Below are 14334 nucleotides of genomic sequence, written 5' to 3' on the forward strand. Positions count from 1 at the left end.
GTTCTAGAGAATTTTTTTATAACAAAATATTAAGCTGCTAATAAATGCAGTAAAATAAGTGCAGTAAATGCAGTAAAAGGTCATGTCTAAGCAGTGATTTGAGGGCAGTTCTTCCCATCCAAATTGCAGCACTATCCGCTATGATGCCACATTGTCTTCTAGTCCGAAGCATCTCAGAAAACAAAGTGTGTTTTTTAAAATATTCAGTATTCCATTCTAATCTAGAGTTAAGAGTGATCAGGCCTCCTGCATGATTTCTCTCCCCCATAAAGGTAAAGGGACCCCTGACCATTAGGTCAAGTCGTGACCGATTCTGGGGTTGCGGCGCTCATCTCCAGTTATTGAGATGGGCCAGCATGACAAAGCCGCTTCTGGCGAACCACAGCAGCACACGGAAACGCCGTTTACCTTCCCGCTGTAGCGGTACCTATTTATCTACTTGCACTTTGACGTGCTTTCGAACTGCTAGGTTGGCAGGAGCTGGGACCAAGCAACGGGAGCTCACCCCGTCGCAGGGATTTGAACTGCCGACCTTCTGATCGGCAAGCCCTAGGCTCTGTGGTTTAACCCACAGCGCCACCAGCATCCCATACTCTCTCCCCCATACAAGTATGCAATATATTTCCACAGACACAGAACATGGGCCACCTTCCCAAAGCCCTGGGGTTGCCAATGTGGTACCTTGGGCGGAATACTGCCCTTGAGGACAGTATTTGAACCCCATTCATACTCCCCCTTTGAACCCCATTCATACCCCCCTTTATCATGAAATGGTGAGGGTGGTTATCTTTTCCCCTTCCTCTGAACAACACACAGAGCGGAAGCAGGCCTTTTATTTCAGCCAGAACTTGCTGCAACTCACTTCCAGCACCTCTCAGCTGGGTGCCGTTGCCATCATAAGAGAAAAGGGAAGCTTTCATTGTGAGTTCCAGCAGCTCTTTTTCTAGAAAAATAGCACTGAGTGAAAGGAGGAAGTCCAAAGAGTGACACTCTTTGTCACTTCCTCTTTCAGCTTTGTGGGCTTTTCAAGGCACACCCCAAATGACTTAATAATAATTATTATTTGTACCCCACCCATTTGACTGGGTTGCCCCAGCCACCCTGGGTGGTTTCCAACATATATAAAAACACAGTAAAATATCAAACATTAAAAACCTCCCAATACAGGGCTGCCTTCAGATGTTTTCTGAAAGTCAGATAGTTGTTCATTTCCTTGGCATCTGATAGGAAGGTGTTCCACAGGGAGGGGGCCACTGCAGAGAAGGTCCTGTGTATGGTTCCCTGTAAGTTCACTTCTCACAGTAAGGGAATCACCAGATGACCCTTGGAGGAGGACCTCAAGGTTGAGGCTGAATGATGGGGTTGGAGACGCTCCTTCAGGTATACAGGGCAGAAACTGTTTAGGGATTTAAAAGTCAGCACCAACACTTTGAATTGTGCTCTGAAACGTACTGGGAACCAATGTAGGTCTTTCAGGGCTGGTGTTATGTGGTCCCAGTGGCCACTCCTAGTCACCAGTCTAGCTGCTGCTAACCTTTTTACTGTAATCTCTGGCATATCCCTTACACATTTTTGATTGGAAGCATCAATGGCAAAACACTGGCTCATTGCAGGCATCTAGAGGCCCTGGAAGAAGCCCTCCCAAAGGGTCAGTACTGAAGCACATTCAACATTTAAATCTGCTAAATACTAAATAACCCTGTAACTGGTGAAATTATTAGAAAAGGAAAACTTAATATTTTCTCCCAATGAGGACATTCATTATAGTCTGAAAAGAAAGTGTTGCATAAAATACCTTAAAGGCAAAAAGGGGAGGTGTAATATTGTATTTTTATGTCATTGTAGCCTTTCCTGGGACCTTACTTTGAAGGATGGGTGAGAAAGCCTAATCCGAAACTCTTACAAGCGACCCATCAGATTCCAACTGTAATTAATCTGCATGTCCAGCCTCATGACGCCCAGCATAATGGTCTCATTTTGCATTCCAGGCACACATCTCGTTCAATGAGGGTCCCCTCTCCAAGAGCGACTTATATCAGCTTATATAAAACAAACAAGCACATGTGCTGCTGCTGCTGCTGCCGCCGTGTGATACTGTCAGAAGTCCTTATGCTCCTTAGCCAAAGAGCAATTTTTTAAAAATGCCCCAGGGCGGCAGAAAGTTTTGCTGATCTTGCACCTCAGCCAAGTCGTTCTGTAAGAGGGCCCACAGGCTCCAACGTGCTGGCATAATTGGCCCTGCCCGTCACGTGGACAAAAAGATATGCACCCCTCCCTAGCTCTGCAAAACTGATCTCGTACAATCAGCAGCAACATCTCCAGAAGCTTGGGTGAATGGTACCACAATGCCACACTTTGCAGGTAACCCTTCCCATCTTTACTACTGAGCAACTTCATTGTGTTTCACTTTTTCTTTTTCGAGAGGTGTCTTTCAACCTCAAAGTTGGGTCTGCATCACGAAAGGGGGCGGGAGAAGACATTTTGTTGTCACCTTAAGTTGGTTGAACTGTTTATTTTATTTGAAGCCTTGTTGTTTTGTTTTGGTTTGTTTCTCTGTCCAGGAGTGATGGGAAAGGATGGAGTTGGTGACTGGGAGGAGATGAGTGTATTGGTAACAGTGCCTTTCCCCTGGCCATGATTTTTAAACTGTTGTTATTTGTCCGTCTTTTAACCGTTATTTGCAGTCACAGACTTTGATATAGTTGGTGGTTGTTTTAGGTAAGGGCAGGGCCTGACAAGTACCCGGGTGATCAAAAGTGGGAAAAGTAATTCTTGGTTCATTGCGGCTGCTAGAGGGTTGTAGGGTGTTGGAGGTAAGACTAGCTATGTAAGGAGAGGGGCTTTAGACATTTGGAAGCTATTGCCCTTTTCTGGTCCTTCTCCCACCCAACAAGATTTAGGCTCTTATGTTATCCAGTTCTCCTTCCTAATTGCGTTTTATTTATTTATTGCTTGTAAAAATATCCACATACCACTGTATCATAAACTGTCTGATCCATATACCACTGTATCATAATTTACAACTACATAAAAACATAAAACCAGACAATAAATCATAAAAAGTTTAGAGCAAGGGAAAAATAAAAAAAGAAATTAGAAACAAACATCAATAGACCATTGTATGTGTGTGCTGAATCTGAATACTAGGTCATCCCATAATAAAACATCAGTGATCCACAATTTGATTGTGGATGAAGCAGCAGCCCAAGTCTGTATCACTGACACCTTCAGGGGGCGGGCAGGGGGGCAGGAGGCTGACCTGACCCAGGTATGCCTATTTGGGTCCTTAGTATTTTGTTGATAGGGATGCTGGTGGCGCTGTGGTCTAAACCACTGAGCCTCTTGGGCTTGCCGATCAGAAGGTTGGCAGTTCGGATTCCTGCGATGGAGTGAGCTCCTGTTGTTCTGTCTTAGCTCCTGCCAACCTAACAGTTCGAAAGCATACCAGTGCAAGTACAGTGGTACCTCGGGTTACAGACACTTTGGGTTACGCATTTTCAGGTTGCATACCATGGGAAACCCAGAAGTAGTCCTGCCAACCTAGCAGTTCGAAAGCACATCAAAGTGCAAGTAGATAAATAGGTACTGCTTCGGCGGGAAGGTAAACAGCGTTTGATAGAATCATAGAATCATAGACCACAAGGGCCATCCAGTCCAACACCCTGTCAAGCAGGAAACACCATCAAAGCATTCTTGACATATGCCTGTCAAGCCTCTGCTTAAAGACCTCCAAAGAAGGAGACTCCACCACACTCCTTGGTAGCAAATTCCACTGCCGAACAGCTCTTACTGTCAGGAAGTTCTTCCTAACGTTTAGGTGGAATCTTCTTTCTTGTAGTTTGAATCCATTGCTCCGTGTCCGCTTCTCTGGAGCAGCATAAAACAACCTTTCTCCCTCCTCTATATGGCATCCTTTTATATATTTGAACATGGCTATCATATCACCCCTTAACCTTCTCTTCTCCAGGCTAAACATACCCAGCTCCCTAAGCCGTTCCTCATAAGGCATCGTTTCCAGGCCTTTGACCATTTTGGTTGCCCTCTTCTGGACACGTTCCAGCTTGTCAGTATCCTTCTTGAACTGTGGTGCCCAGAACTGGACACAGTACTCCAGGTGAGGTCTGACCAGAGCGGAATACAGTGGTACTATTACTTCCCTTGATCTAGATGGAAGGTTCTTACGTGCGCTGCTCTGGTTTCGCTAGAAGCGGCTTAGTCATGCTGGCCACATGACCTGGAAAAATTGTCTGCGGACAAACGTCGTAAAGCGAGATGAGCACTGCAACCCCAGAGTCATTCGCGACTGGACTTAACTGTCAGGGGTTCTTTACCTTGAATACTAAAAGTAAATGCACCTTGGGATTTTTGCAAGAAATATTTCATGTTGGGGAAATATGACTTTGTGACAAAGATTGCTGATAAAACATTACCGCCTAAAAGATTTGTAATAAAACATTGTTTTCTCTTAGAATGTCCTCTAGTCTTCATTGCTCTGGGGGTATGAATATTATACATTCATGCTTTATATTCCATGTACTGTCAGAAATCTGAATTGCTAACATTTATTGCATGGTTGTGTCACTCTTGTTTGAATAATAGCTTACGACTTCCAAGATGCTCCTAGTTATTGCAAAAGAGCTGTCTTCTGAAACAAGCTAGACATGATCTCCCCTCTCAAAACAACTGAATGCACCTGATAATGTACCTTTCAGGGCTTGTAAATAGATATATTAACAAATGTCTGCATAAATTCTTGTCTAGATAAGGTCCCATTTGAACACGTTGTCTGGGGATGCCTCAGTGGCTCATTTTTATGGGCTTGCATAAAGAAATGCGTCGGTGTTGTCTAGTGTTAGGATGTGGTGCCCTATTGACTTCTGCACGTGTAATGTCCATTATGAATGCCATATCGAATATATAAATGCCATGTTCACTTCTGATCCTATTATGTAGTCAAGCATGATGCTCGACAGTCATCATTCCCACACCAAGTTAGAGACCTGCATTTGGTGTTATAACCCATAAGGGTGGAGTTGGGTTATAAAACTACAGATGCCAAGGCCATAATTCACGGGCAGCAAGGCACGGCTAGCAATTAAGTGTGCTTTTGTAGGTAAATTATGTAAATCACTGACTTTAAATTATGTAAATCACTGACTTTAAAGGTGGCCCTGTTCTTCTTTCCTTTTTTTAAATTGAAACTTAGAAAATGTCAATCCACAATAGGTAAACCCATATTATTTTGCCAACTGCTTTCTACAAATCTTTTTTTTCCCTGCAAAAATCACACCAAGTTTTTCGTCTTCATCACCATCACCCGTAGGTGACTGAGCAATGGAGATGTCTCACAGATTTTCATTTTAAAACCTCTTGCCTTCGGTCTTTTGTTTTAGAATTATCCGTTGGGGCTGTAGTTGAGAACCTCAAGAAAGCGAGAGAGATAGCACATGGTCACCCTGGAATTCCTGAAGAGCTAGGATGTTACTTGCAGAAAGCTCTTGATGCAGCAGGAGAATTGGACCTTTGCTTGACAACAGAGGCATGTTCTAACAGGTAACACATTTATCATCTGGCTGTGACAGAAGGCGAGTCTAATTATCTAGTGCTACCTTCTCTACATTGTGAATGTACTGTATAGTTCAATCTATTGTTATGCATTCGCTCTCTTACTGCCGTGAGTGGGACTATCACAAACGTTTTGATGGAAATCTGAAAAAAAACTCACCCCATTAATATTTCTTAATGGCCCATGAATGTTAGGTGATTTCTCTTCATGGCATCTAATTGTTAGAAAATGTTTTCTTGATAGTCTCTGTTGGGATTGTTTTGCAATGAGAGAAGAATCAGAGTTTGGTGAGAGGGACACTCCTGATCTACCCCTAGTAAAAAGGCTGGTGTGTTTGTGTGCATGCCTGTTTGTGTGTGAAGGAACAAAAGAAACAATTTTGGGATATTACAGCTTCCCTTCCATGCCAAATTGCAGCATTGAGAAGGGAGTTATATTCCTCAGTGCAAGCAAAATTTATTTAGGGGAGCTCACAATGACAAACTACGTAAATAATGAGGCATGCAAGTAAAATTGTTACTCATGTGCCTCTCAAGCCAAGCAATGGAGATCAGGAAAATATGGAGATCAGAAATTTTAATGGGTGAAGCATGGCTTTTATTTCAGTCTCTGAAAAAGTATGTAAAACAAATATGCAGTAGATGTGGGCCCACTCCAGTTATTCAATTATTTTAGGCTACAATATTATACAGGTTGCAATTGTAACCAGGTATACTATTGAATCGGGCTTACTCCCAGATACGTGGGGTTAGGATTTCAGCCTTATCTTGGGAATAAAACTCCATTAAACGCTTAGACACTTCTAAGATTGTGCTTTTAGATGCACCAGAGCTTGGGTCTTCAAATAACTTACCCTGTGAGCATTAATTAATCTGCTAACTAAATTGCTTTAGTAACTAAACTAATTAATTAAGCTAATTTTAGGTATCATTAATTCAGCAGCCTGACTGGGATTGTCATTATTCCTTTCTCAGCTATAACAATAATACCTGGGTTGCTAAATAGTTCCCATTTATCAGCATATATTCTGCTATGGGGGGAAGAGAAAAAAAAGTTTGTTCATTTCTTGGGAGCTACCAATGTGTAAACTGTTCCAGTCTGTAGGTTATGGGGAAACTGAGTGTTAGTTCTGTTGCTGAAATAATAGTCGGTAGTTGTCTGACTAACGCTTGCTGGTGATAATAGCTATACATTATCTTATTAAAGTTGTTCAAGCACTGGCGAGGGGCAGCAAAGAGGTTACCCGAAATGTCTTACTCTTCCAGTCTTGGAGTAGCTGAGCATATCTGTTATGGGCTATGAATTTTTTCTTATATTATGGAAGACTGTGTGTGGAGCGGAGCAGGAACAGATGATGTCTATTTCAAATGCTGGCCTGGAGGTATTCATACCTAAGCCTTCTGAGGTTCTGCTTTCTTCCACTGAGACAGACCTCATTTCTTTGAAAGGAGGAAGAATGCTTGGCTATTCGAACATTGCAGCTGATGTTGTGACCCCTTAAAAAAATAGCTGCATGGAGTGATACTAATTATCTACATTGATTGATTGATTGATTGATTGCATTTATGCCCAGCCTTTTTCTCCGACGACCTCAAGGTGGTGTACATGGTTCTTCCCCTCATTTATTCCCCACAACAACCCTGTGAGGTAGGTTAGTCAGAGATGCAGGCTGACACTCTAACCCATGACATCACACTAGCTCAGTGTGGAATAAATGCATGTAAAATGGTCAAGCACTGCCATTTAGGTGGCCAAAAACAACCAACTACACAAGATGGTTCTGCAATGCTCTCCTTCAGCAAGATGATCCCACAGAAATGTACAAACCACTGATCTAGAGCTTACATTTTCTTTGAGGGGTTCATCATTCTGATGTCTATTGTGCCTGGACAATGTACAGTACATGGGTGGCCATAGTCATATGAGAAGTGCCTTGCTGGATCATGCCGGAGTTTCATGCAACAACGTAGTATTGCTTAACAATAGCAAACTGGGTGGCTCTGAGAAGATTATAAGTAGGACTTGAAGATCATGGCCATCTTCTGTTACAGGAGTGGGGAGTCTTTGGCCCTCCAGATATTGCTGAACTACAACTCCCACCAGCCCTTGCAAGCATAGCCAATGGCCAGGGATGATGGATGTTCAGCAACATCTGGAGACCCAAAGGTTCCCCACACCTATTCTATTAGTTTTTTTATAATAATTTTTATTAGTTTTGCAAATATTTTAACATAACATTCAACATATATATAATATAGAAAGCATTTGGTTACAACAGCCTGAGACTTCCCTCCTCCTTGACTAATGGTTTCCCCACTTATTATCTAATACTGCATTTTGGGATTATAATTATGACTATTAAATCCTAATCTTAAATCAACAATTCTTAAATTATACTTTGCAATAACTGATAAAGTCTGCCTTACAAAACTTCTTGCAACCCTACTAGCTAAGTTAGTTGTTTGCGGTTGTCTTTCAAGTATTCTGTTAATTTATTCCAGTCTTTCAGGAAAGTCTGGTCTTGATGGTTCCGAATTTTCCATTAGTTTCTCCAACTCGGCATAATCCATTAGTTTCATCTGTCACTCCTCTTTCATTGGTGTCTCTTGTTGCTTCCATCGTTGGGCTAATGACATTCTTGCTGCAGTTGTTGCATACACACCTGTTCTATTAGTTGCTCCTGGCCCCTGAAAATCAGAAGTACCCATGAAGAGATCTGTCCTTCACAAATTTATCTAAAGCAAGCTAAGCTTGTGATCATCAACACATTTTGAGGTAGCAATTTTATTTTATTTTAAGCCTAGGGTCATAGCCTAAGGATTTCTTAGAAAGGAGTTTCCAATGAGTTGGTCCTGTTCTTCTTTTTCCATTTATTAGGACAACGTCATCCAAGGATTGCCTTTTGAATGTCCAATTCAGTGAAATGAAGGTCGAGACTAATGAAGAGCAGCTCTCAAGCTATGCAGAAGGTGAGTCCTTTGCATTATGAAATAACTAAGTTTTGCACATTGATAATGGAGTTTAGGCTTTGCAAAAAGGTAAAATCTGGTGAACTTGAACAAAGGCTTCATCTAATCCTATATATTTACTCACAAAGCATATTTGGAGTTCCAAATTCTGGGTAGAACCAAGGAACCATGAGATGCATACCTGCAAGCATAGAGATGTGACCACGTTTTATAATTTTGCACTAATTATTTATACCCAAGAGTAGACTAGCTTTATGCCAGTGTAGTTCACATTTATTACAATACCATGTAGTGTATAGGCTGCAACAACTATTTACTGTGTAATGTTGCAGACATCTAGTGAATGTTGTGAATGTTGTTGACTGGCTGACTGACTGACTGATTCATTCATTCATTCATTAAAATACTGAAATCCTGCCTTTCCATTTTCTGGATCTATAAGTTAGCTGGCTAATATTGAAAAAAACATTTCACATTATAATACACAATAAAAACTAAAACAAATAAACACAGCACCAACATCAAGCACGCGCAGCAGAATCAATAAAGCATAATAAAGAAAGCCCTATCCTCTTCATAAAAAGTGGGATAAATGGAGCAGGGAATTCAGGGAAGATCTCAATGTGTGGGAAGGTCCACTTGGAAGAAAATGGTCCTTAGTGTATCCCAGACCTAGACCATTTATGGTTACAGGTAGGTAGCCGTGTTGGTCTGGATCGAAGTAAAATAAAAAAATTCCTTCAGTAGCACCTTAAAGACCAACTAAGTTTTTATTTTGGTATGAGCTTTCGTGTGCATGCACACTTCTTCAGATACAGTGAAATGGAAGTTTCCAGGCACTTATGTAGAGAAGGGGTGGGGAGGGGTGGGGATGGGGAGGGGGGATCACTCAGAAGGGTGGTGGAAATGGGTGATTGACTGACTGATAGCTGTTGATGACCGCAAACGACTGCAAATGGTTTTGCATGAAAAAGCAAGGGTTGAGATGGCTGAAGATCGCTTATCATGTATAATGAGATAAGAACCCGATATCTCTGTTCAAACCAGGTCCCTCCATGGTTTTGAGCTTGGTGATAAGTTGCAATTCAGCAACTTCTCTTTCCAGTCTATTTCTGAAATTCTTTTGTAGTAAGACAGCTACTTTGAGATCTTGTATAGAATGTCCTGGGAGATTGAAGTGTTCTCCTACTGGTTTTTCTGTCTTCTGGTTCCTGATGTCAGATTTATGTCCATTTATCCTTTGGCGTAGGGTTTGGCCTGTTTGTCCAATATAGAGAGCTGAAGGGCACTGTTGGCATTTGATGGCATACACAATGTTAGAGGATGAGCAATTAAATAGTCCTGAGATGGTATGTTGGATGTTGTTGGGGCCAGTAATGGTGTTGTCTGGGTGTATGTGGCAGCAAAGTTGGCATCTGGGTTTATTGCAGGCTCTGGTACCAGTGTCCATGTTAAGTCTGGTGGTTGTATTATTGTGGGTGAGGAGTTGTTTAAGATTGGGTGGCTGTCTGTAGGCAATGAAAGGTCTTCCTCCCAGAGCTTGAGAAAGGGAGCGGTCATTGTCCAGGAGAGGCTGTAGATCTCTGATGATGCGTTGTACTGTTTTAGCTTGGGAGCTGTATGTGATGACTAGTGGTGTTCTGTTATTTTCTTTTTTGGGTCTGTCTTGCAGCAGGTTCTCTCTAGGTATCTGTCTGGCTCTGTTGATCTGTTGTTTAACTTCATCAGGTGGATATTTTAGTTCTAAAAAGGTTTGCTGTAGATCTCTTAGGTGAGATTCTCTGTCTGTAGAGTTGGAACAGATGCGGTTGTAACGTAAGGCCTGGCTGTATACGATGGATTGTTTGGTATGTTTGGGATGGTAGCTAGAAGCATGTAGATATGTTTGTCGGTCAGTTGGTTTTCTGTATAAGGTGGTGTCTATACGTCCATCCTGTATTTTTATAGTAGTGTCCAAAAATGTATTTCTTGCATAGATTGGTTCATTGTTAGGTTGATGGTGGGGTGAAAGTCATTGAATGTCTGGTGGAAGGTTTCCAGGGTCTGTTGTCCATGTGTCCAGATAATAAAAATATCGTCAATGTATCGCAGGTACAGGAGAGGTTTGAGTGGGTAGGAGTTAAGGAAACGTTGTTCTAAATCTGCCATGAAGATGTTGGCATACTGTGGGGCCATGCGGGTGCCCATGGCTGTGCCGCTGATCTGGAGGAACAGGTCATCACCAAATTTGAAGTGGTTGTGGGTAAGGACAAAGTGGCAGAGTTTGGTAGCAAAGTCCGCTGTGGTTTTATCTGAAATGGTGTTCCTTATGGCTTGTAAACCATCATTGTGTGGGATGTTGGTATATAGAGATTCCACATCCATAGTGGCTAGTATAGTATTGTTAGGAAGATTGTTCAAATATTGTATTTTCCTCAGAAAATCTGTGGTGTCACGTACGTAGCTGGGAGCACTGATAGCATATGGTTTCAGAACAGAGTCCATATAGCCGGAAACACCCACTGTAATGGTGCCAATACCTGAGATGATGGGGCGTCCTGGGTTTCCTGGTTTGTGTATTTTGGGTAGAAGATAGAAAGTTCCTGGCCGAGGTTCCGCTGGTGTGTTTGTGAGGATCTGTTCTTGGATGTGTAGGGGTAGCTCCTTAATAATCTTGTTCAGTTCTTTTTTGTATGCTTGTGTGGGGTCTGAGTCCAATTTCATGTAAAAGGCAGTATTGGAAAGTTGTCTGTGGGCCTCTTGGATGTAATCAGTTTTGTTCATGATGACGACAGCTCCACCCTTGTCTGCCTCTTTAATTATAATGTCTGGGTTGTTCCTGAGATTTTCTATGGCTCTCCTTTCAGCATGGTTTAGATTTTGTTGTAAGCGATGGTGTTTTCTGGTCACATCCGTTTGGATTCTGTGGCGGAAGCATTCGATGTACAGATCTAGTGTGGTATTGCGTCCATCAGGAGGGGTCCATGTGGAGTCCCTTTTTGTGTAACTTCTTTTCGGTGGTAGTTGGTGGTCAATGTTCTGTTCATTGATGCGTTTGGAGGGTGATGGTTGTTCCCCAGTAAGTTGAGAGGTGTTGTGTTGTGGGGATGTAGTTTGTTCTACTTTGTCTTGTTCTTGTGTGTGATGAAAATACTCCTTCAGGCGTAAACGGCGGAAAAATGCTTCCAGGTCCCCGCAGAACTGAATCATGTGTTGGGATTTGGCAGGGCAGAATGATAGTCCCCGTGAAAGGACGGATTCCTCAGCTGGGCTGAGTGTTTGCTGTGAAAGATTGACAATGTTGTTGATCTTGTTTTGATTGGTGGCCTGTAGGTTGGAAAGGTTGCAGAGTTTTTTATTTTTCTGGTTCTTCAGTAACTCCAGTTGAGAGTGGTAAATGGTTTGTTTTTCCTTGTGGAACTTCTGCCAGGCCGGGTGATTCCTGATGGAGTTCTCCAGTGCAGAGAGTTCCTCCTTTATTAACAGAAGTTAATAAAGGAGGAACTCTCTGCACTGGAGAACTCCATCAGGAATCACCCGGCCTGGCAGAAGTTCCACAAGGAAAAACAAACCATTTACCACTCTCAACTGGAGTTACTGAAGAACCAGAAAAATAAAAAACTCTGCAACCTTTCCAACCTACAGGCCACCAATCAAAACAAGATCAACAACATTGTCAATCTTTCACAGCAAACACTCAGCCCAGCTGAGGAATCCGTCCTTTCACGGGGACTATCATTCTGCCCTGCCAAATCCCAACACATGATTCAGTTCTGCGGGGACCTGGAAGCATTTTTCCGCCGTTTACGCCTGAAGGAGTATTTTCATCACACACAAGAACAAGACAAAGTAGAACAAACTACATCCCCACAACACAACACCTCTCAACTTACTGGGGAACAACCATCACCCTCCAAACGCATCAATGAACAGAACATTGACCACCAACTACCACCGAAAAGAAGTTACACAAAAAGGGACTCCACATGGACCCCTCCTGATGGACGCAATACCACACTAGATCTGTACATCGAATGCTTCCGCCACAGAATCCAAACGGATGTGACCAGAAAACACCATCGCTTACAACAAAATCTAAACCATGCTGAAAGGAGAGCCATAGAAAATCTCAGGAACAACCCAGACATTATAATTAAAGAGGCAGACAAGGGTGGAGCTGTCGTCATCATGAACAAAACTGATTACATCCAAGAGGCCCACAGACAACTTTCCAATACTGCCTTTTACATGAAATTGGACTCAGACCCCACACAAGCATACAAAAAAGAACTGAACAAGATTATTAAGGAGCTACCCCTACACATCCAAGAACAGATCCTCACAAACACACCAGCGGAACCTCGGCCAGGAACTTTCTATCTTCTACCCAAAATACACAAACCAGGAAACCCAGGACGCCCCATCATCTCAGGTATTGGCACCATTACAGTGGGTGTTTCCGGCTATATGGACTCTGTTCTGAAACCATATGCTATCAGTGCTCCCAGCTACGTACGTGACACCACAGATTTTCTGAGGAAAATACAATATTTGAACAATCTTCCTAACAATACTATACTAGCCACTATGGATGTGGAATCTCTATATACCAACATCCCACACAATGATGGTTTACAAGCCATAAGGAACACCATTTCAGATAAAACCACAGCGGACTTTGCTACCAAACTCTGCCACTTTGTCCTTACCCACAACCACTTCAAATTTGGTGATGACCTGTTCCTCCAGATCAGCGGCACAGCCATGGGCACCCGCATGGCCCCACAGTATGCCAACATCTTCATGGCAGATTTAGAACAACGTTTCCTTAACTCCTACCCACTCAAACCTCTCCTGTACCTGCGATACATTGACGATATTTTTATTATCTGGACACATGGACAACAGACCCTGGAAACCTTCCACCAGACATTCAATGACTTTCACCCCACCATCAACCTAACAATGAACCAATCTATGCAAGAAATACATTTTTTGGACACTACTATAAAAATACAGGATGGACGTATAGACACCACCTTATACAGAAAACCAACTGACCGACAAACATATCTACATGCTTCTAGCTACCATCCCAAACATACCAAACAATCCATCGTATACAGCCAGGCCTTACGTTACAACCGCATCTGTTCCAACTCTACAGACAGAGAATCTCACCTAAGAGATCTACAGCAAACCTTTTTAGAACTAAAATATCCACCTGATGAAGTTAAACAACAGATCAACAGAGCCAGACAGATACCTAGAGAGAACCTGCTGCAAGACAGACCCAAAAAAGAAAATAACAGAACACCACTAGTCATCACATACAGCTCCCAAGCTAAAACAGTACAACGCATCATCAGAGATCTACAGCCTCTCCTGGACAATGACCGCTCCCTTTCTCAAGCTCTGGGAGGAAGACCTTTCATTGCCTACAGACAGCCACCCAATCTTAAACAACTCCTCACCCACAATAATACAACCACCAGACTTAACATGGACACTGGTACCAGAGCCTGCAATAAACCCAGATGCCAACTTTGCTGCCACATACACCCAGACAACACCATTACTGGCCCCAACAACATCCAACATACCATCTCAGGACTATTTAATTGCTCATCCTCTAACATTGTGTATGCCATCAAATGCCAACAGTGCCCTTCAGCTCTCTATATTGGACAAACAGGCCAAACCCTACGCCAAAGGATAAATGGACATAAATCTGACATCAGGAACCAGAAGACAGAAAAACCAGTAGGAGAACACTTCAATCTCCCAGGACATTCTATACAAGATCTCAAAGTAGCTGTC

At 42.5% G+C, this 14334-nt stretch overlaps 1 protein-coding gene across 1 annotated transcript in view; it reads left to right on the plus strand.

Moving 5' to 3' along the window:
• The first annotated feature begins 2289 nt into the window (after positions 1-2289).
• LOC118080056 (uncharacterized) overlaps positions 2290-14334 on the plus strand; it is a 57642-nt gene continuing 45597 nt past the window's right edge. The window contains exons 1-3 of the mRNA XM_060271339.1: positions 2290-2361; positions 5394-5553; positions 8444-8535. Of these exons, the coding sequence (XP_060127322.1) occupies positions 2346-2361; positions 5394-5553; positions 8444-8535 (268 nt within the window). The 5' untranslated portion in view covers positions 2290-2345. The remainder of the gene's footprint in view (positions 2362-5393; positions 5554-8443; positions 8536-14334) is intronic.

The sequence above is a fragment of the Zootoca vivipara genome, chromosome 2 (genome assembly GCF_963506605.1).
Source record: "Zootoca vivipara chromosome 2, rZooViv1.1, whole genome shotgun sequence".
NCBI lineage: Eukaryota > Metazoa > Chordata > Lepidosauria > Squamata > Lacertidae > Zootoca > Zootoca vivipara.